Below are 20,106 nucleotides of genomic sequence, written 5' to 3' on the forward strand. Positions count from 1 at the left end.
AGAGAAAAGAGAAATACAGCATTAAAATGTTTTAAAAAGAATAATAGGCTATCTCAGAGTATTTAAGGGTTCTATTTTCCTTTAAAACTGTGCTTTTAAAGCATAAACTATGTTCCTAGTCATTTAGTATTTGCTTATATTTGGCTGTTTTAATAAAGGCATATTTTAAGACACAATGCGGAAATTCATGGTTATAAATCTAGGGAGGAGGCAGACAGAGGAGTCACTATTTGAATCTTAATGGCCTCTTGACTAGAAGGGCCCTGCACCTGAAGTGCTCTACTCCCACCTGGTGGTGCAAGCAGAAAACTGCCAAAATATATTTTAATAGATTTATTTATTTATTTATTTTTATTTTTATTTTCATTTTTTTGGTGGAGACCCAGTCTCACTTTGTCGCCCAGGCTGGAGTGCAGTGGCGTCATCTTTGCTTACTGCAACCTCCGCCTTCCAGGTTCAAGTGATTCTACTGCCTCAGCCTCCCAAGTAGCTGGGATTACAGGCGCCCACCAGCATGCCCGGCTAATTTTTGTATTTTTAGTACAGACGATGTTTCACCACATTGGCCAGGCTGGTCTCGAACTCCTGACCTCAGGTGATCCGCCTGCCTTGGCCTTCCAAATTGCTGGGATTACAGGCATAAGCCACTGCGCCCAGCCAAGAGTTTTTTAAAAAAATAAATAAACACACATATTCTTCAAAATGAAAGTGATGAAGTGACTGCAATTGTCACAGACTGCCATTCATCCTAAAGAATTTTTATTCTTTGTCATTCCCTTACAGTGAAACCTTCTAAGCCCCTTTGTAGCATTCAAGGAAGACCAGAAACTGGCCACACTATTTCCCTTTCCTGTCTCTCTGCGCTTGGAACACCTTCCCCTGTGTACTACTGGTATAAACTTGAGGGAAGAGACATCGTGCCAGTGAAAGAAAACTTCAGTAAGTGTAACCTGCAGTCAACCCTGGAAAGGCCTGGTTTCTGTGGTTGGATGACAGCGGGAGTGTGTGGTTGGTTGCTTGACCTTACAGTTCAATCTTCTTGTTTTCTCGGTGGTGGCGGATGGGGGGCGGGTAATGTAAAAAGAATGCCTGTCTTCCAATATGATGACTGTGTTCTGGTCTACTCCCCAAATTCTAAAAGCCAGCTCAGAGATGGTGAGTATGTAGGGAATAGGCATGGTCCCAGGTGAGTTAGCACTGGAACAGTCCTGAGGGGCCTGGTTGAATCCTGAACACCTCAAGAAAGAGAGGCCAATATGGGGGAGTGGGTGGACATTGAATGATCTGTTACACTGATGTTATCTGTACGCACAGAAGAGATCTCAAAAGTCTATTTCCTGGTTTCAACAGACCCAACCACCGGGATTTTGGTCATTGGAAATCTGACAAATTTTGAACAAGGTTATTATCAGTGTACTGCTATCAACAGACTTGGCAATAGTTCCTGCGAAATCGATCTCACTTCTTCACGTGAGTTTACCATACAACTTTAACAGTTTCTCTTTAAATCTAGTAGTCTGGGCCTGTCAGCCAAATAAATTAGTTAGGATCCCTGGTTAGTGCTTCCTGCTTCTCTGGAGATTTGTGTGCTTTATATACAGACTGATATGATGAATGACCATCCTAATATCTAATGCTCACATAATAATATATGCCATATGTTGCCCTAAATCCTTTACAGAAAGCAATTTGTTTAAGCTTCACAAAATTGCTAGAAGGTAGGTATTACTATTCAATAATAAAACAGCAGCCTTTCTGATAGCAACAGGCTGAATTTCTCTTTGTGATGCTGTTGGTAAGTCCAGGTGACACCGTAGCTCTGACAAACATATACCTTGCAAAGATCTGCCACTAATAATAATAGTATTATAATAATAACACTTGTACCCACAATCACGGTAGCTACTATTTGTGGAGCACGAATTATGCTGAGTATTATCTCACTCTTTCCTCCCAACCACCCCTATCTAGGGAGGTGGACTATTGTTGGCCTCATTTTGCTGAAAAGAACACTGAAGCTCAGGGAAGTAAATGACTTGCCCAAGGTCATCCAGTTAGTAACTGGCAGAGCCAGGATGCCTCTAAACCTCAATTTTCCTATTCAAAGGTGCTTATCACTCTCTGAGCGTAAGATTTAAGACTCCTGGAATTGTCCAATTGAGCTGACCCGGGGCAACCTCTCACAAGGAATATCTCACCAAACATCTCAAGGATCACTTAATAACACTCAGGGTCTTGTTTCTTTTCAAACTTACTTTGAACTTGTGGTTTTAATATATGCCATATCCAGGCATGGCAAGTTCCAGTGGGTTATTGCTCTTCCTATGCAGCTGAACTTTCTTCCTTTTATTTCTCCTGAATTTTGCTCCTTCATTCTCATATCACTTTCAGCTATTTTCTCTGTATCATTTCTGTTATCTTTCTTTAGAATTCCCTCAATCTCTTTTTGCCTTCTCAGAGGTACAATCATACTACAGATGTAGAGATATGTAGGATTTGGACTTGAGCATTGCTTCCTGTCTAGTCTTTTTTCCAATGATATCCAGCACTGCCTTCCTCTCTCCCTCCCACTTCCCTTCTTTCTTCCTTCCTTCCTCAAATAGTTATTGAATATCTACTGTGTGCCAGGGACTGTCCTAGGTGATAGAGATACAGAGATAAAGGAGCTCACAGTTCAGCTAGAGGGACAAACACAGACAACTTAAATGTGCTAAATCCTATAATAGAAGTCTGAAACAGGGTCGATAGAGCACCAAGGGAGGAACAACTATGCTTATAGAACTGGGATGGCTTTACCAACCAAGTGCTATTTGAGCAGGATCTTGAAGGAACTTGCAAAGCCTCTTTATCTATAAAATGGTAAAGTTGAAGGATGACGATAGAGCAGCAGGCTTAGAAGGGCAACCAGGTCATGATGGGGGAAGAGAATGGAGGGCTTCACATGGCATGTCTCTGAGGGAAAAATCACAAGAAACGGGTATATCATCTGATATGTTTGAATCAATTGAGAGAAGTTTAATGGTTTTGTTGGAAATTTTGGGATGATTGATAATGCATTTATTAATCCCCAAATGAGGCAATTATTAACCTCCGGGAAAATTTTTGTAAATGTTGTACAAGAAAGAATCATAGCATACTGTGTTCCTCAGCTGTGAACGATATTTACATAGTCATACTATGGCAAACTTGGATTTAACTAAAACTTGTGATAGAACTATTTTGGAAGAACGTGGTGGGTGTGAGCGGAGTGGTGTAAAAGAGCTCAATCTCCAACTTCTAGGGTATAAAGTTGAAAGAAAATGATGGAAATGGAAAAATGGTAGGACATATCAGAACAAGGATAATAAAAACACGGGGGCAAGAAGACTTTTAAAAAGAGTTAAGAATGGTTGCCTTTTGTGAATGGGACTCAGAAATGGGAAGGAGTCGGGCAGGGAACTGCTGTTTTTGTGAGACATGTAGTAGAACTATTTGACTTTTTAAACTATTCACATATATGCTCTTAATCATAAAAAGTTAAAGGAATTATTATCAGGTAGCTCAAAATATAAGATGTCCATCCTTGCGTGAGGGGAGGCAGATGGGGATGCGTTGGCTTATAACTCAGATGTGGTCTTCCAGAGACAACACCTTAGGGCTTGAAGGTCTGGCGCTCAGCTGGATAGTGTCACACTCATTAAGTTTGTCCATAGACTGAGACAATAAACCAGATGCCTGTTTATCAAAATGGGCATATCACTTCCCAGTGACGAGAGTGCATGAGGTTCCTTGGTAAGCATGGATGCCGTGGGGGAGGTTTTTAGGGACCCATTTCACCTGTGCTCTGGGAAAGCCTAGTGAAATGTCCCTGCCTGTAACAGAGGCTTATCTCTAGTGACCAGATCACAACTCCATGGTGTCTCAAGACTCTTTTCTCTAAATCCCATTTCAAAAGCAACCCCACCTCCTCCAAGTTGGTCACATTTTATTCTTTATGTGCATAAATGTCAATAGTCTTCTCCCACTGTGAGTCCAAATGACACAGTTCTTGGGGTTTCCATTTCCCTAGCCTATACAAGTCATTTTCCCACTACTTGAATGGCCCTGATATTCCCCACTAGTCACAAACACACATTATAAAATGACAATATATTCCACTTTATTAACCAGCTGCTTGTGTCCTTCAGATCCAGAAGTTGGAATCATTGTTGGGGCCTTGATCGGTAGCCTGGTAGGTGCCGCCATCATCATCTCTGTTGTGTGCTTCGCAAGGAATAAGGCAAAAGCAAAGGCAAAAGAAAGAAATTCTAAGACCATCGCGGAACTTGAGTAAGCTTTCATTCTGTTGTCTTTACTTGAATACAAACATTTCTCAGGCATGTCTCTTTCAGTCATCAATTCCTAAGCACTCCTTTGAGCATAAGATATCAGAGGTATCTTTCTGTTTACTCTCACTGAATTTGAAAAAGAATGATGATGGCTGCTATTTATTGAGGGCTGTGTGCCAGGCTTTGTTCTAAGCACTTTATGTACATCAACTCATTTAGCCATCACAACCACCATTTTAGGTCCAAGAAAACGTTTTCATATATAATATTAACATACTTGTCTTTAAACCAACATAGTCATAAAATATAATTTTAATTTTTTTTTATGGAACAAGGACAAAAGTGCCCTGGGAACACAGAAGTTAGAATGTGGCCCAGCCCGCAGTCCATGCTCTTAATCACTCTATTTCTTCCCTAGTGTGTATCACACTCATTCATTTTTTTCATCTCCTTGCTTCTACCACTATATATTGAGTGTCAACCAGGTGCCAAGTATTGTACTAGATGGAGTGGGAAACAGAGATGCATCAGAGCTATGGATTTGGACCTTAAAGACCTTATTAGATGCTTAGACTCTTTCATTCTGACATCAGTTTTCCCACCTTTAAACACTGGTCTTTCTTAAACTTTCATTATATTGTTGAGACCTAACCTTTCTGAATCCAAAATGACATATGGCCTGACAATGAGTCAGAATATCAGAAATAACAGATTTCCTGAAGTCTGGGACCTATGGTCATTGAACCTACAGAGCATATAGTTTCACATGTAATTTCAAAGTTAGCATCTCCCTAACTTGTTCTTTTCTGGGCCTTCTTTCTTGCAGGCCAATGACAAAGATAAACCCAAGGGGAGAAAGCGAAGCAATGCCAACAGAAGACGCTACCCATCTAGAAGTAACTCTACCACCTTCCATTCATGAGACTGGCCCTGATAACATCGAAGAACCAGACTATGAACCAAAGCCTACTCAGGATCCTGCCCCAGAGCCAGTCCCAGGATCAGAGCCTATGGCAGTGCCTGATCTTGACATCGAGCTGGAGCTAGAGCCAGAAACGCAGTCGGAATTGGACCCAGAGCCAGAGCCAGAGCCAGAGTCAGAGCCTGGGGTTGCAGTTGAGCCCTTAAGTGAAGATGAAAAGGGAGTGGTTAAGGCATAGGCTGGTGGCCTAAGTACAGCATTAATCATTAAGGAACCCATTAGTGCCATTTGGAATTCAAATAACCTAACCAACCTCCACTTCCTCCCTCCATTTTGACCAACCTTCTTCTAACAAGGTGCTCATTCCTACTATGAATCCAGAATAAACACGCCAAGATAACAACTAAATCAGTGCAAGGGTTCCTGCATTACCAATATAGAATACTAACAATTTTACTAACATGTAAGCGTAACAATTGACAAGGCAAGTGATTTCTAACTTAGTTGAGTTTTGCAACAGTACCTGTTATTTCAGAAAATGTTATTTCTCTCTTTTTAGCTACGCTTTTTTTTCTTTTTTTTTAGACAGAGTCTTGCTCTGTCACCCAGGCTATGATGGTAGTGGCGCGATCTTGGCTCACTGCAACCTCTGCCTCCCGGGTTCAAGTGATTCTCCTGCCTGAGCCTCCTGAGTGGCTGGGATGACAGGCACGTGCCACCATGCCCGGCTAATTTTTTTGTATTTTTAGTAGAGACGGGGTTTGACCGTGTTAGCCAGGATGGTCTCCATCTCCTGACCTCATGATCCACCCACCTTGGCCTCCCAAAGTGCTGGGATTACAGGCGTGAGCCACTGCGCCCAGCCTCTTTTTAGCTACTCTTATGTTCCACGTGCACATATGACAAGGTGGCATTAATTACATTCAATATTATTTCTAGGAATAGTTTCCCATTCATTTTTATATTGACCACTAAGAAAATAATTCATCAGCATTATCTCATAGATTGGAAAATTTTCTTCAAATACAATAGAGGAGAATATGTAAAGGGTATATATTAATTGGTACATAGCATTTAAAATCAGGTCTTATAATTAATGCTTCATTCCTCATATTAGATTTCCCAAGAAGTCACCCCGGTTTCCAATATCTGAGCACAGCAAATTTAAAAAATAACACAATTTCACACCTGTAATCCTAGCACTTTGGGAGGCCGAGGCAGGTGGATCACCTGAGGTCAGGAGTTCGAGACCAGCCTGGCCAAAATGGTGAAACCCCCGTCTCTACTAAAAATACAAAAATTAGCTGGGTGTGGTAGTGCATGCCTATAATCCCAGCTACTTGGGAGGCTGAGGCAGGAGAATCACTTGAACCCAGGAGGTGGAGGTTGCAGTGAGCCGAGATTGCACCACTGCACTCCAGCCTGGGCGACAGAGTGAGACTCCATCTCAAAAACAAAAACAAAAACAGAAAACAAGCAAACAAAAAACAAAAAAAATCCCCACAACTTTGTCAAATAATGTACAGGCAAACATTTTCAAATATAATTTCCTTCAGTGAATACAAAATGTTGATATCACAGGTGATGTACAATTTAGTTTTGAATGAGTTATTATGTTATCACTGTGTCTGATGTTATCTACTTTGAAAGGCAGACCAGAGAAGTGTTCTAAATGAACACTTAAGATCTATTTTAGATAATTTCAACTAATTATTTAAATAACCTGTTTTACTGCCGGTACATCCCACATTAATAAAGCGATACCAATCTTATATGAATGCTAAATATTACTAAAATGCACTGATATCACTTCTTCTTCCCCTGTTAAAAAGCTTTCTCATGATCATATTTCACCCACATCTCGCCTTGAAGAAACTTACAGGTAGACTTACCTTTTCACTTGTGAAATTAATCATATTTAAATCTTACTTTAAGGCTCAATAAATAATACTCATAATGTCTCATTTTAATGACTTCTAAGGCTAGTCCTTTTATAAACAACTTTTCTGACATAGCATTTATGTATAATAAACCAGACATTTAAAGTGTACAATTTGATGAGTTTTGACAGAGTACATACCTATAAAACCACCACACCCATCTAGAGAGAAAACATTTCCATCAGCCCAAAATGTTCCTTCATGCCCCTTTGTGCAAATCCACCATTGCCCTGGACCTAGGAAATCACTCATTGTTTTCCATCACTAGAGATTAACTTTGCCTTTTCTTGGCCCTCATACATATGGGATGATACAGTATGTACTTTTTTGTGTCTCACTTCCTTCTAAGGTGAATCCTTTTTAAACGAAGTAGTGAGTTTCTCATTTATCACTTTCAGATTTTCATGTAAAAGATTTTCTTAAACTGCAAACTCCTTTCTATATGGATCATAACCATACACAGATTGAGGTAGAGTCTCTTTAGGTTTTAAGGAGAGTTAAAATGGAAATTAACATTACACTTATCTAGAGCCATGGAGAGAAGAGATAGCAAGCGTTTATTTCTGCATTTTCTTCGATGTGTCAATTTTCAGAAAATGTCAGGGATTTCTGACACATCTATAATTTCATTCATACTAAATATGAAAGTATGATATATGGTGTCTGATGGACGCAAGAAGCAAAATGATGAAGGTCTTAAGAATGACCTAATATTTAGAGATTAAAAAGTAAACAGCAGTGTAAACATCTCAATTACCAGAATATCCAAGTAGCTGGAACTCACTTTTCCTTTCCATTTTTATTATAGAGGCAAATCACAAGAGACTGACACATAATAGTCAACAATTACACCCCAAAATTTTTGATAGATCAGTGCAGTCCAGGAAAGAAAGCACTACTGGTAGTCTTATAGAGCTCTGTCCTTATTAGCACTGTTCTGTTCAAAATACTGATGAATAGTTCAATCAGTGGCTTGTAACCTTTTTCTGAGGTCATGGATCACCTTGGGAATCTGCTGAAAACTCTAAACCCATCTCCACTGAAAAATGCTTATACACACAAAGTGTCACATATAGTTTTGGGTGAGTTACAGACTCCCTGAATCCAAGATGGAGAACCAGTTACTTAGATCAAAACACACAAAGTACACTTAATAAATTTGTGGATGACTTGCTCCTAAGGGGAATGGCCACTAGGCTATAAGACAGAATCACAATTCAGAATGATATTGATAGCTCAAAAGTGGAGTTGAAGTCAACAAAATGAATTTGACAGGAATAAATAGAAAAATCTGGATTTAAAAACATGGAGTACATGTTGCCCAGGCAGAAACCCTACATGGGCAAGGTTAGGAAGCACATGAGATTAATCTGAATTTGTACCTTTGGATCTCTCCTTTCAGTGCCATTTCTGGCCTTGTGGCACCTTATTTTCCAAACGCCCAGGATTCTTATGCTCCTACTAGTTCAGTGACCCGCTCAGTTCTTCCTCTCTCGGGCAGGACTCATTGTGCAGGACCTAAAGTAGCTGTTTTGTAACCCGTTCTTGTCCAGTGAACATGATCTTTCATCATTCAGTGATCTCAATAGGTTGATAAATGAGAGTCTTCTTGGGAGTATTTACCTTTTAAAGAGGACTCCAGCACAGATAATCCTTAATCTGAAGAGTCTAAACAATCCAGAGGAGAGACATTTCTGAAAAAAGGAAACTTCTCAGCCCCTCTCAAATCAAACCAGGTGGTTTACCACCCATTCAATCTGCTCTGGGCAACTCAGGTTTGATCAGAGCTAGAAGAGCACTCTGAAATAAATAGTATTCAAACTTTTTCAACCCCAGCACACCTGAGTTATAATACACACAGTGGGCCACTCCTAACAATGATGAGGCTGGAGATGATGTACAATAAATTCTTGGTGGCAGAGATAGGAAGGGGTAAATTTACTTTTAAAAAGCTGGTTCACTCTTATATATTGCTACCCAGCCCCTAGAGGACAATCCCTGAGTGCAGAGAAGTAAAATAATCTGCCTGAGATTACACAAAGTCAAAACTAGATTCACATCATCTGGATTTCAGTGCAATGCTCTTTCAACTGCACCAAACTACTAATTTCAGTGAAACAAACCCAAGCTTTAGTAATAAAAGGTTGTTTTACAATGTCTACTTGCTGGAAAACACATCAGTGGGCCTCATAAAAGGTTTAAACAAATCGATAAAGACTCAATACTCCCACTTGTCTTTGAAACTTTGGTTGAAAAACAAAACAAATAATTCAGAGATGATAATGAGGGCTCCAGGAAACGATAAAAAGATATGCCAATAAAGAAAAACTGTTCCACCACTCACAACACTTCAGAAAGCAAATGTGTGGGGTTTCCACGCCAAGTAATTTTCCAATTCTCTGCAGACACCAACTGGGTGTCCTACAATTTAATTCAATTCTGACACTACCCAGGGTTGGGTCTGACAAGACTGCCCCCAACTTCAGACACATCACAAGTATTGGGTGCCCAGGGTACTCACACTTCTGTTTGACTTGGGTATAAGTTGGGGGTTCCCGCAACCTTAAGTTTGATAATTTGCTGTAATGGCTCATAGAACTCAAGGAAACGCTCTTGTTTACCAGTTTATTATAAAGGATACAGGTGAATGGCCAGCTGAAGAGGTACATAGGGTGAGGTCCAGAAGGGTCCTCAACATAGGAGCTTCTGTTCCCATGAAGTTGGGGTGCACCACTCTTCTGGCATATAGGTGTGTCACCAACCTAGATGCTCACCAAACCCTGTAGTTTAGGAATTTTTATGGAGGATTCATCACATAGGCATGATCAACTATGAACTCAATCTCCAGCCCCTCTTCCCTCCCTGGAGGATGGGGCTGAAAGTTCTAATCCTCTAATCAAGGCTTGGTCACTAATAGCTCCCATTCTAAAGCTATCCAGGAGCCCACCAAGAGTTGCATCATTAGAACAAAAGGCACTCCTATCACCCAGGAAATCCCAAAGGGTTTAGGAGCTCTATGTAAGACACTCCTATCACTCAGGAACTGTCAGGGGTTTTAGGAGCTCTGTTTCAGGTACTGGGGGCTGAGACCAAATATGTATTTCTTACTACGTCACAGCCAAATTAAAGAAAAGCACCAGGATAGGTGTTACAACTAACCAGTTATTTTCAAAATGCCAGAGTACCTTCCATTTGGTCCACTGTTTTTGAATAGAGGCAGAAAAGAAAATGAATTAGAATCCAGGAGAGCTAGATTTTGGTACTGGCTGTTTCTCTAGCTCTGGGTGTATTCTCATCTGTAAAATGGAGATGATTTCTGCCTTCTTAAAGACTACAGTGAGAATAGATGTAAAAACTTATAAATTAAAAAACTGTGGTAGAACTATAGTTGTAGAAATGAGGTCTCCCGACAACTGATTCAGTATTCTTTTTTTTCTCAACCAGGGATTTTTAACCTTTTGGGGGAATCACAGATGCCCTTGAGAATTTGATGAAAGCTATAAATCCTCTCCCCAGAGAAATTCACATTACAAATTTCTGCTTTCAATTTTAGGCAGTCAATAGAACTGTGAAGCTGGAGCCATAAACCACAAAGAATCTTTATACTGTTATCGGACTTGCCAACAGATTGATTTGGAGGCCTTGTAGTGTAACAGAATATGGGAACTGAAAGTAGCAGACACAGCCATCTAAGGAATTCATTGTAATTGGTATAGCTGAGAAATTGGGGAATCAAACACTAGTGTCATACAGTTAAATGTTAAGTCAAAGATTATGAAGAAAAACACAGATTTACTTTGAAGTTCACAAAACCTCACTGAAAGTGTAGATTCTATATAACAGATATTTAAGAATGCAAATGTTTTCACTATTTTCATTGGCCTTTTTCTTCCATCTCATATTCTCAGTTAAGCTTCACAATTAAATTATTTATTTATGTATTCTGAGATGAATTATCGCTCTGTCACCCAGGTTAGAGTGCAGTGGCACCAACTCGGCTCACTGCAACCTCCGCCTCCTGGGTTCAAGCGATTCTCGTGCCTCAACCTCCTGAGTAGCTGGGATTACAGGCACCCACCACACCTGGCTAATTCTTTTTAGTAGAGGTGGGGTTTCGCCATGTTGGCCAGGCTGGTCTTGAACTCCTGACCTCAGGTAATCCGCCCGCCTTGGCCTCCCAATATGCTGGCATAACAGGCATGAGCGACCGCACCCAGCCAAATTATCTTTTTTTGAGTTTGTTTTGGAACTGTAAAATCTGCTGACCTTGAATCAGCTTCATTTCTATCACCTTTCCTACAGACACAGGTAACAATCTGATCAATATCTGAGGCCACTAATATCTTCAGTTTATACAAATCTGTGGTCTAAATATTAACAAGTCATGCCTAAAATGCCAAAAGCCTACAAATTACCTGTGGCTTAGCTCCATTTGTATTGCTTATGGAAGAACCCAGATGAATTTCCTTTTACACCCATGAAACCTATTACTTCAGACAACTCAATATTTATGAAGAGTAAATGTCTTCAGTCGTAATAGACAAAGCTTTACTCTGATCACACTAAAAATACTAGAAATATTATTTCCCTTGCTATCAATTCTATCTCCAGCATTCAATAATTTTGTTCCGTAAGATGCTTCTCTGATTAATGTTTGTTAGCACTCAAAATACTTCTGTAAAAGGAGTTTCTATATCAATAACACAGTTGATGTTTATGAAACTCATTTTAGCTACTGATCATTAAGACTTTGACCCAAAATTAATGCAAGTTTGTACGTTCACTTGGATCACTTATTTCAAGCAGTAGTTGCAGCATAAAATTCAAATAAAAATAATCTGAAAGTTACTTGGAGTTCATTAGATTTTATGACTAGTATCATTTAAGATGCTTCCCTAAATTGAGCTCGAGTTTATACTTACTAATTTCCTTTTGATCTACATTTAATTAGCAATTCAGAAGATGGCTATTTTAAAAGATTTTAGCTACAATTCAAGTTTCACTAATTTAATTGACTTAAAGCTACCAAAAACTGAGAAATGTCTTTACTAAGGATTTTAAGGCTTAAGTGAATTCTAGCTAATTTGAAAGAAAAATTGGAAGACTCTTTCAACATTTTATTTTTTGGTTTCTGAAATACAAATCAAAATACATTTTTGCTACATGTCATTTTAACAAGCTTGACATTCTTTTCAATACAGGATGACTCAAAATAGGTACTTTAAAACTTCCTTTAAAGAAAACCATACATTTTATTTCAGAGTAAACAACCCATCAAAAACAAATACATAGGTATATGGGCTATTGTTTTTCATTATTTTAGAGCACACCATTCAACTTAAAATTTGGTCCACTAAAATATGTAAATATCCCTCCTATCACAAAAATAAATTAAACCTCATGGTTGAAAAAAAACCAGAAATATTTGGCGTAGGCTGAGTGAGCTTGAAAAGCAAGTTAGGATGTTTTAACTGTATGGAGGAACATTACAGAATCCACACAGAAACGTGGCAGAACAACTGGCTTGTTGCTATTGGAGCTGTTCTGTTTCAGAGAGGGATATAAGGTACGTGGGAGGGTGCTGAAGACTCACAACAGCCACAGAATTAGTTACTCAAAATTAACCAGAATTCAATATATAAGAATGTATGACAACAGTAGAACAATCTCAACAGTTATTTGATGCCTGGAAAACAAGCTGTAAGCTTCGAACTAGTAACTCAGCAGGAACAAGAGTCAACATGTTTATAAGACTTTGAAGGTGAGAAAACGTCATCATTCGTAGATGATGTCTTGTGCACAAATACATTAGTTTGCAGAACACTGGGGACAACAACACAACATACAAAGTAAGAATAAATCCAAGCTGTTTAACCTTCCACCATTCTCTTGAGTATTAAACCCAGGCCGCCTTTGGCCACTTGCAGGGGTGTCTTTTCTTCTTTATTCTCAATGTAAATACTTGCTCCTTGGGACACCAGCAGTTTTGCTTCTTCCACTCTCTCCTCATCACAGGCTAAGTGTCTGAAATCAGGGACCACCAGAGACCAATTAATCACTACCAATTCTATGTAACGGTTAGGATTTCTTGCTAGGTAATCTAAAGTGCATATGATTAGGAAATGGTAACATTGGAAAGTTATTTAATCCGGAAAGAAACATCGGTTTGCATGGGGAGACTGTAAGTTAAAATTCTACAAAAAAAGCCTTGAAATACCAGATTGTAAATCATAATTCTGGTTCTACTTACAATAGAAGGGATCTAAACACCAGCCTAAGGAACACTTTTCTTATTTTACAGAGATAAGTAATTGTTTACCTCAAACACTACATGTAATAATTCAGGGTTAGAATTTAGAAAAGCCCCAGTTCATAATCTGTTAATAGTAATTTGTGCAGCTTAAAGTTTGAAAAAGCAGTTTAAAAGATTTTATCTCGGCCGGGCGCGGTGGCTCAAGCCTGTAATCCCAGCACTTTGGGAGGCCGAGACGGGCGGATCACGAGGTCAGGAGATCGAGACCATCCTGGCTAACACGGTGAAACCCCGTCTCTACTAAAAAATACAAAAAACTAGCCAGGCGAGGTGGCGGGCGCCTGTAGTCCCAGCTACTCGGGAGGCTGGGGCAGGAGAATGGCGTGAACCCGGGAGGCGGAGCTTGCAGTGAGCCGAGATCGCGCCACTGCACTCCAGCCTGGGTGACAGAGCCAGACTCCGTCTCAAAAAAAAAAAAAAAAAAAAGATTTTATCTCATTTAATCCATGTATCTGTCTTGTAAGTTAGCAAAGTATTATTATCACCATTTTACAGTTGAAATGGTGACAGAGGTTAAAGTTCCTACCTATGCTGACATGTCTTGGCAGTAAACTGAGTGGAAGAGGGTAACAACTTTTGCCATGCACTTAAGAGTGCCAGGAGGGTATAACGAGGCACTTTACATGTTGTTTTACTTAAACCTCACAATAATCTAGTAAGGAAGGAATTATTATCCTTATATTACAGATGAGGAAATTAAGATTCAAGGAAGATTAAGTAACTTTTATAAGTTGTTTAATATAAGTATTTAATATTGTTAGTAAGTGGTAGAGTCTGAATTGGGTGAACATCATCTAGCTATTCATAAATCCTATGTTCTTCCCAGGACTCTTATCTTTTCTGACTCCTAGATTTCCTCTAGGCCATCCTGCCTTTCTATTTATGGAGAAAAGAGGTAGGGCATACAGGTCTTTCTAAACAGGGTCTCTTAGAATGCAGGAAAGATTTTAAAAACTAAGAGTTAAGAAAATAATACTTTTTAAAAGTTGGTTTAAAGTCAAATTGGAAAAGGCTGAACCTCACTCTGGACTAAAAAGAAGACTCACAGAACTTCTGGTTCAAGAAAAAGTCACCATTCAACACAGAAGAAAAGTGGCCAAGTACTGTGGAAACATATCAAGGTAACGGCCAGCTTCAGGTCATACACATAATTCAATTAGAGATGGATTTTAAGAGTTAAATGCAAAACAATAACACTAACCCTCAATCAAAACCAATGAAACGCTAAAATAACCTATAATAAAAGACAGGTGAATATTTAACTAATTTCAGGGTAAGGAAGAGCTTTCTAGTCATGAGGAAAGATGAATGGGCTTGACTATGTAGAAATTTTAAAACTTCTATTATGCAAAAGAAATTATGAACAAAATGAAAAGATAAATTAGGAAAAATATTTTCAACTAATGTTGCAGAACATTAATATTTTACCATGTCAAATCAAGAGCACTTAAAACGCTGTGAAAATAAATTAATTCCCCAAAAGGAAACAGAGAAAGGGACACAAAAAGGTACAATTAGATAAGAAATGTAATTAGCCATGGACATTAAAAAAAAAGTTCAAATTCATTAATAAAAATGTAAATTACATCTATGAAATACATCTATGAAATATCATTTTCACATAACAAAAGGATAATTTAGTGTTGGTGAGGGGGTAATGGGCACTCTTAAACTGCTGTTGGGAGGGTAAAATGATACAACTCCTCTGGAAGCAATTTGGCAACATATAGCAAGTCTTAAAATGTGTGTATTTGTTGACCCAGCAATTCAACTTCTAGGAGTCTATATGAAGGTAATAATCAGAAATGTGGCCAAACGTTTTCCGTACAAAGTTAGTCAATTATTTTAGAGACAAAGTCTTGCTCCACCCAGGCTGGAGTGCAGTGGTGTGATCACATCTCACTGTAACCTGGAGCTCCTGGGTTCAACCAATCCTCCCACCTCAATCTCCTGAGTAGCTAGTCCCACAGGTGCATGCCACCATGCCTGGCTAAGTTTTTAATTTTTTCTAGATACAGGGGTCTTGCTGTGTTGCCCAGGCTGGTCTTGAACTCCTGGCCTCAAGTGATCCTCCCGCCTTGGCTTTACAAAGTGCTGGGATTACAGACATGAGCCATCATGCCTGGCTCAATGTACCATTATTTGTAATAGTGAAAAACTCAAAAAAGTTTAAATATACAGTAATAGAGGAATGATTAAATTATGGCACATCTATACAGCAGAATTGTACATAACCATTAAAAAAGTTTTAAACATATTTAATGACATTGGAAAATGTTTATAATATACTATTGAGGTGAAAAGAACAAGAGCTAAAACTACATACACAGTATGACCCCAATTTTGCTAAAAAAAATATGTATGTGTAAAATATACATATCTGAATATAAGAGACCAGGAGGAAATACACAAGAATGTGATCAGTAGTTATTTCTGAGTGGCAAGATAATAGGCAATTTTTATCTTTACATTTTGTGCAATTTAACATTTTTGCCATTAACACGTATTGCGTCTATAAGCAGAATAAAAAAAGAAATGATGTATAAGAATTATTGCAAGAGGGCTAACGTCAGGTAGAATACAAATGACTGCTACTTGTCACTTACAGAGGAGTGTTACCCTCAGTGTCTTGGATGTTTGTGGATGCTTTGTAGTACAGAAGGATATGAATCATCTTCAAGTTACCCTTGGCTGCTGCCCGGTGCATTGCTGTAGCCTCATAATGGTCCTTAGCATCTGGATTAGCCCCACCTTCTAGTAACATGACAGCGATCTGGAAAGATGGAGTAGAAAGAAGAAAACAATGCAGAGATCTACCTGTGTTTGTATACACTTTTAGAACTCAACAGAAGTAGCCTAGGGATGGAACCATACCTCATGCCTGTTTTTGGAAGCTGCATAATGTAGGGGAGTACAGCCATTTTGATTGACAGCATTCACTTGAGCACCTTTTCCCAGAAGGGCTTTTACAATCTCATCCCGGCCAGCAGAAGCTGCAATATGAAGAGGAGACCAACCTGCCTATAAAAGAAGTAGGCAGTAGAAACACCAGGGGAAAAAGGCACAAGGATTAGTGCTAACATTTAGGCAGGGTTAACAAGGAGCTTTACAAAGGTAAAAAAATATTTGCTTACAAAAAAGGTTCCATTCTTACTCTTCACAAATCTAATCCTAATATAACCATACCATTAGAATAAATCTCTTTATGTAACAAAAAAGTTATCTAGGTCCTCATTATTCAGGCCATATTCACCAAAAAACAAAAAAATCCAACATAATAGAAAGAGTTTATGGTCTTTTAGGGTTCACCATAAGAAGCCCTGATCTGTACGTTTATTTTTGTTGTTTTTATTTTTAGAGACAAGGTCTGTCTGTCACCCAGGATAGAGTACAATGGCTCACTGCAGCCTCAAACTACTGGGCTCCAGCAATCCTCCCACCTCAGCCTCTCCTGTATGTTTACCTTAAATCACAGAGTATGAGTGGCAAACATAACGCTGTAAAATAATGCAACCATGAGTCTCATGCTTGATCACAAGGGCCATGCTATAACTTTCCAGTTGCAAAGGTTACAATTTTCTTTATGAGCTTAATGCACAGGCTTCAGTAAACACCAGTCTGGAGTATAAAGATAACTGGGAATTTATCAACTCAACTTTATCAAAGTACTCACATCATCTTTATCATTCACTGGCACTCCAAGTTGCAACAAAAATTCAACAATTTCTGTATGTCCAGCTGAGCATGCCCAGTGCAATGCAGTTCTCCTGTCCTACAGAGAAGCAGTAATAGAAACATTCTTGAAGAGAAACAGAAGGGAAAAGAGGAAGGAAAAAAAATACTGGTGCTGGCAAATCTATAGTTTGAAAATACGAAATGCAGAGCACTGGATCCTCAGGTAGGTAACCTTAAACTATATTACTTACTGGTATAAGATAGATGAAAGTTTAAGTAACATGGGGAGAATGACATTGATGAACATATGTAATTCTGGGCAGAATACGACAAGGAAAGTAGTAGAGCAAGAAACTGATTTCAATGCTTTGACAGAAATACATCTTTGGTTGTTTTACTATTACATTATTTACGTACTTTTACGTCAGGCACTGTGCTGGGAGTTTTACATGCATCGTATCATGTAATTCCTATCATTCTACACAGTGCTTATTATCTCCATTTTTCAGATGAGGAAACTAAAACTCCTCAGGTAAGCACCTTGTGGACGGTCATACGGATACTAAATAGTGAAGCTGGGACACAACTGTCAGTGAAGTTCTGACTCTGAAATCTCTACTACCACACTGACCTCAAGTTAGATGTTGTAGAAGGAACACATGAATCTAATGGGGGAAGAAATGTTCATTAAACTAGTTGAAATTATCTATAACTTAAAACCATAAATAAATTAGAAATATAATTTAGAAAACACAACACACAGAGAACAAGAAAATTACTTTTTATAAAAAATAATAAGCTATGGCCGGGTGCGGTGGTTCATGCCTGTAATCCCAGCACTTTGGGAGGGCGAGGTGGGCAGATCACCTGAGGTCAGGAGTTCCAGACCAGCCTGGCAACATGGTGAAACTCCATCTCTACTAAAAACACAAAAGTTAGTCAGGCGTGGTGGCAGGCACCTGTAATCCCAGCTACTTGGGAGACTGAGGCAGGGGAATCGCTTGAACCCAGGAGGCAGAGGTTGCAGTGAGCCGACACCGCGCCACTGCACTCCAGCCTGGGCAACAAGAGCGAAACTGTCTCAAAAAAAAAAAATAAATAAATACATAAAAATAAAAATAAGCTATAGTAGTCATTATTTGTCAAAAGGAATCCCTATTTGCAGTGACTGCTATATTTCTTAGCCCCACAGAATAGAAAATGGTATTTTAAACTCTATTACAAAAAATTTCAAACACACAAAAATAGAGGGAATAGAATAGAAACCCACATGCCTACTGCTTAGAATTAACAACAAACACCTTGCCCTATTTGCTTTATCTAGTTTTTTCCTTGCTGAGTTTTCCAAAAACAAATCCTAAATATCATGATTTTTCACCCTTGTCTTTCAGTATGTAAAAAATAAAGGTATTTCTTATATAACTATGAGACCATTATTACACTTACTAAAATTAACACTAACTCCTTTAGAATGTCTAACATCCGGTCTGTATTCAGATTTCCCCAGCTGTCTCCCAAATGTCTTTTTGCAGTTGGTTTGTTTAAATCAGGAACCAAACAAGATCCATAAATCGCATTTCTTCGTGTTTTTTACGTCTCTTGATACGGTTCCCTTCCCTTTTTAAGCCATTGACTTGAAGAATGGTTAAATTTCTAATGGAGTGTTATTAAATCTTAATATAAATTATTACATTTAAATTTAAATCCTTAAATATCACCAGACCATAATGAAGTAAACTAGGTAAAGGTAAGGCCATTTTCAGGTTGAGTAATAAAGGAAAGTTCCAGAAAAGAGACAACAGTCTCTTGATTTCTAATTTTCTCCCAAAAGACACGAAATGGAGATTTGTAAGTATAGGACAGTTTCACTAGTGCTTAGCACACTGCCTGCGAAACCCAAGGCCATCTATAAATATTTGTGGGCTTACTGAGGGCACCATGAATCCCAGAAACTGAGGATGAAAGCACGAGGGTCCTGTGAGCAGGAGGGCAGAAGGAAACACTTCTCAACTTCTGTCTGCCTCTGCTTAGAATGTCCACTCATTCCCCCATGGAAATCTCACTCATGCTTCAAAGTCTAACCTTCCCTTCTTTGCAAAAACTTTTCCAATTAATGACAGCCATATTCAGCATCAGATTCTCCTATTAACGTGTTCTGAAAGCACCATGTAAACTTCTCTGCGGAGTATTTACCACAATCTGTAATCGGACATGTTTTTGTGCTTATTTTACTGTCTGCATCTTCCACTCCACCGTATCCCCAGCTCCTAGCAAACTGCCTGGCACGGAAGGGGTGTTCAATTACACATGTGTTACTGAATACAGTTACTAGTAAAGGTAAATAAATCCATATAAAGAGCCTTCCTTTTCACTGATTGGCAATTTCTGAGAAATGCGGTAGACGTTCTAGAACTATCCAAAAATCAGGGAGTGGAGCTCCGGACCAACGGGAAAATATCTGAGGTCTGCGGGGCTAGCCCCCGCAGGCCTATCGCGAGTCCTGAGGTGACCCCGGGGGACTGCTTGGGGCGGCGGGGGCGGGGTTCTGCTCCTCTTAGAAACCGGGCCTCCGCTAGGGCCGGGCCCCGAAAGCCACGTAGGGCTTCGCCGATGTCCCCAGCTGCGAAGACACCTAGCGTTGCTTTACCTGGTCAGTTCTAGTAGCCAGGGATTTATCGGCCAGAATACTCTCCTTCAACTCTTCCAGCTTCCCGCTGTAGGCCAGGTTGCAGACCATTAGGTTAGACACACACCCCTCCATTTCGCTATCCCAGCAACTACTTGACGCGCGAGCAACGCCCGCCTCACTTCGCCGGCTCCGGCTGCCAGTCAAAACAGCCGTTAGAGCTCCACCAATCACCGGCCTTCCTCGTTCCCTTTTCCTTTACCATCGCACGGCGCCTCTGGGAGTTGCAGTTTGAGAGCAGTTCCGGGCAGGGAGGTGCCTTT

The 20,106-nt window shown here is 39.4% G+C and overlaps 2 protein-coding genes across 6 annotated transcripts in view; one reads left to right on the forward strand and one right to left on the reverse strand.

The window, feature by feature from the left end:
• The window catches only part of VSIG1 (V-set and immunoglobulin domain containing 1), a 62,810-nt gene extending 55,536 nt beyond the window's left edge, over window positions 1-7,274 (forward strand). For 3 of the 4 annotated variants that reach the window (XM_074029881.1, XM_065537766.2, XM_005594322.5), the window contains 4 exons: window positions 784-939; window positions 1,351-1,470; window positions 4,167-4,308; window positions 5,134-7,274. In XM_074029881.1, the coding sequence (XP_073885982.1) occupies window positions 784-939; window positions 1,351-1,470; window positions 4,167-4,308; window positions 5,134-5,467 (752 nt within the window). In that variant the 3' untranslated portion in view covers window positions 5,468-7,274. The remainder of the gene's footprint in view (window positions 1-783; window positions 940-1,350; window positions 1,471-4,166; window positions 4,309-5,133) is intronic. The other variant, XM_074029882.1, reaches the window with a different exon arrangement.
• Window positions 7,275-12,271: 4,997 nt separating this feature from the next.
• PSMD10 (proteasome 26S subunit, non-ATPase 10) lies at window positions 12,272-19,940 on the reverse strand. 2 transcript variants are annotated; one of them, XM_005594327.4, is made up of 5 exons: window positions 19,805-19,940; window positions 17,156-17,254; window positions 16,357-16,503; window positions 16,168-16,255; window positions 12,272-13,193 (listed from the first exon to the last, which is right to left on the reverse strand). In XM_005594327.4, exons 1-5 carry the CDS (start codon window positions 19,916-19,918, stop codon window positions 13,186-13,188), a joined length of 456 nt encoding a protein of 151 aa, XP_005594384.1. In that variant the 5' UTR covers window positions 19,919-19,940; the 3' UTR covers window positions 12,272-13,185. The 2 variants fall into 2 exon arrangements, with proteins under 2 accessions (XP_005594384.1, XP_005594383.1); XM_005594326.4 differs by having other exon boundaries at window positions 16,089-16,255.
• Window positions 19,941-20,106: the final 166 nt, after the last annotated feature.

The sequence above is a fragment of the Macaca fascicularis genome, chromosome X (assembly GCF_037993035.2).
Source record: "Macaca fascicularis isolate 582-1 chromosome X, T2T-MFA8v1.1".
Classification (NCBI taxonomy): domain Eukaryota; kingdom Metazoa; phylum Chordata; class Mammalia; order Primates; family Cercopithecidae; genus Macaca; species Macaca fascicularis.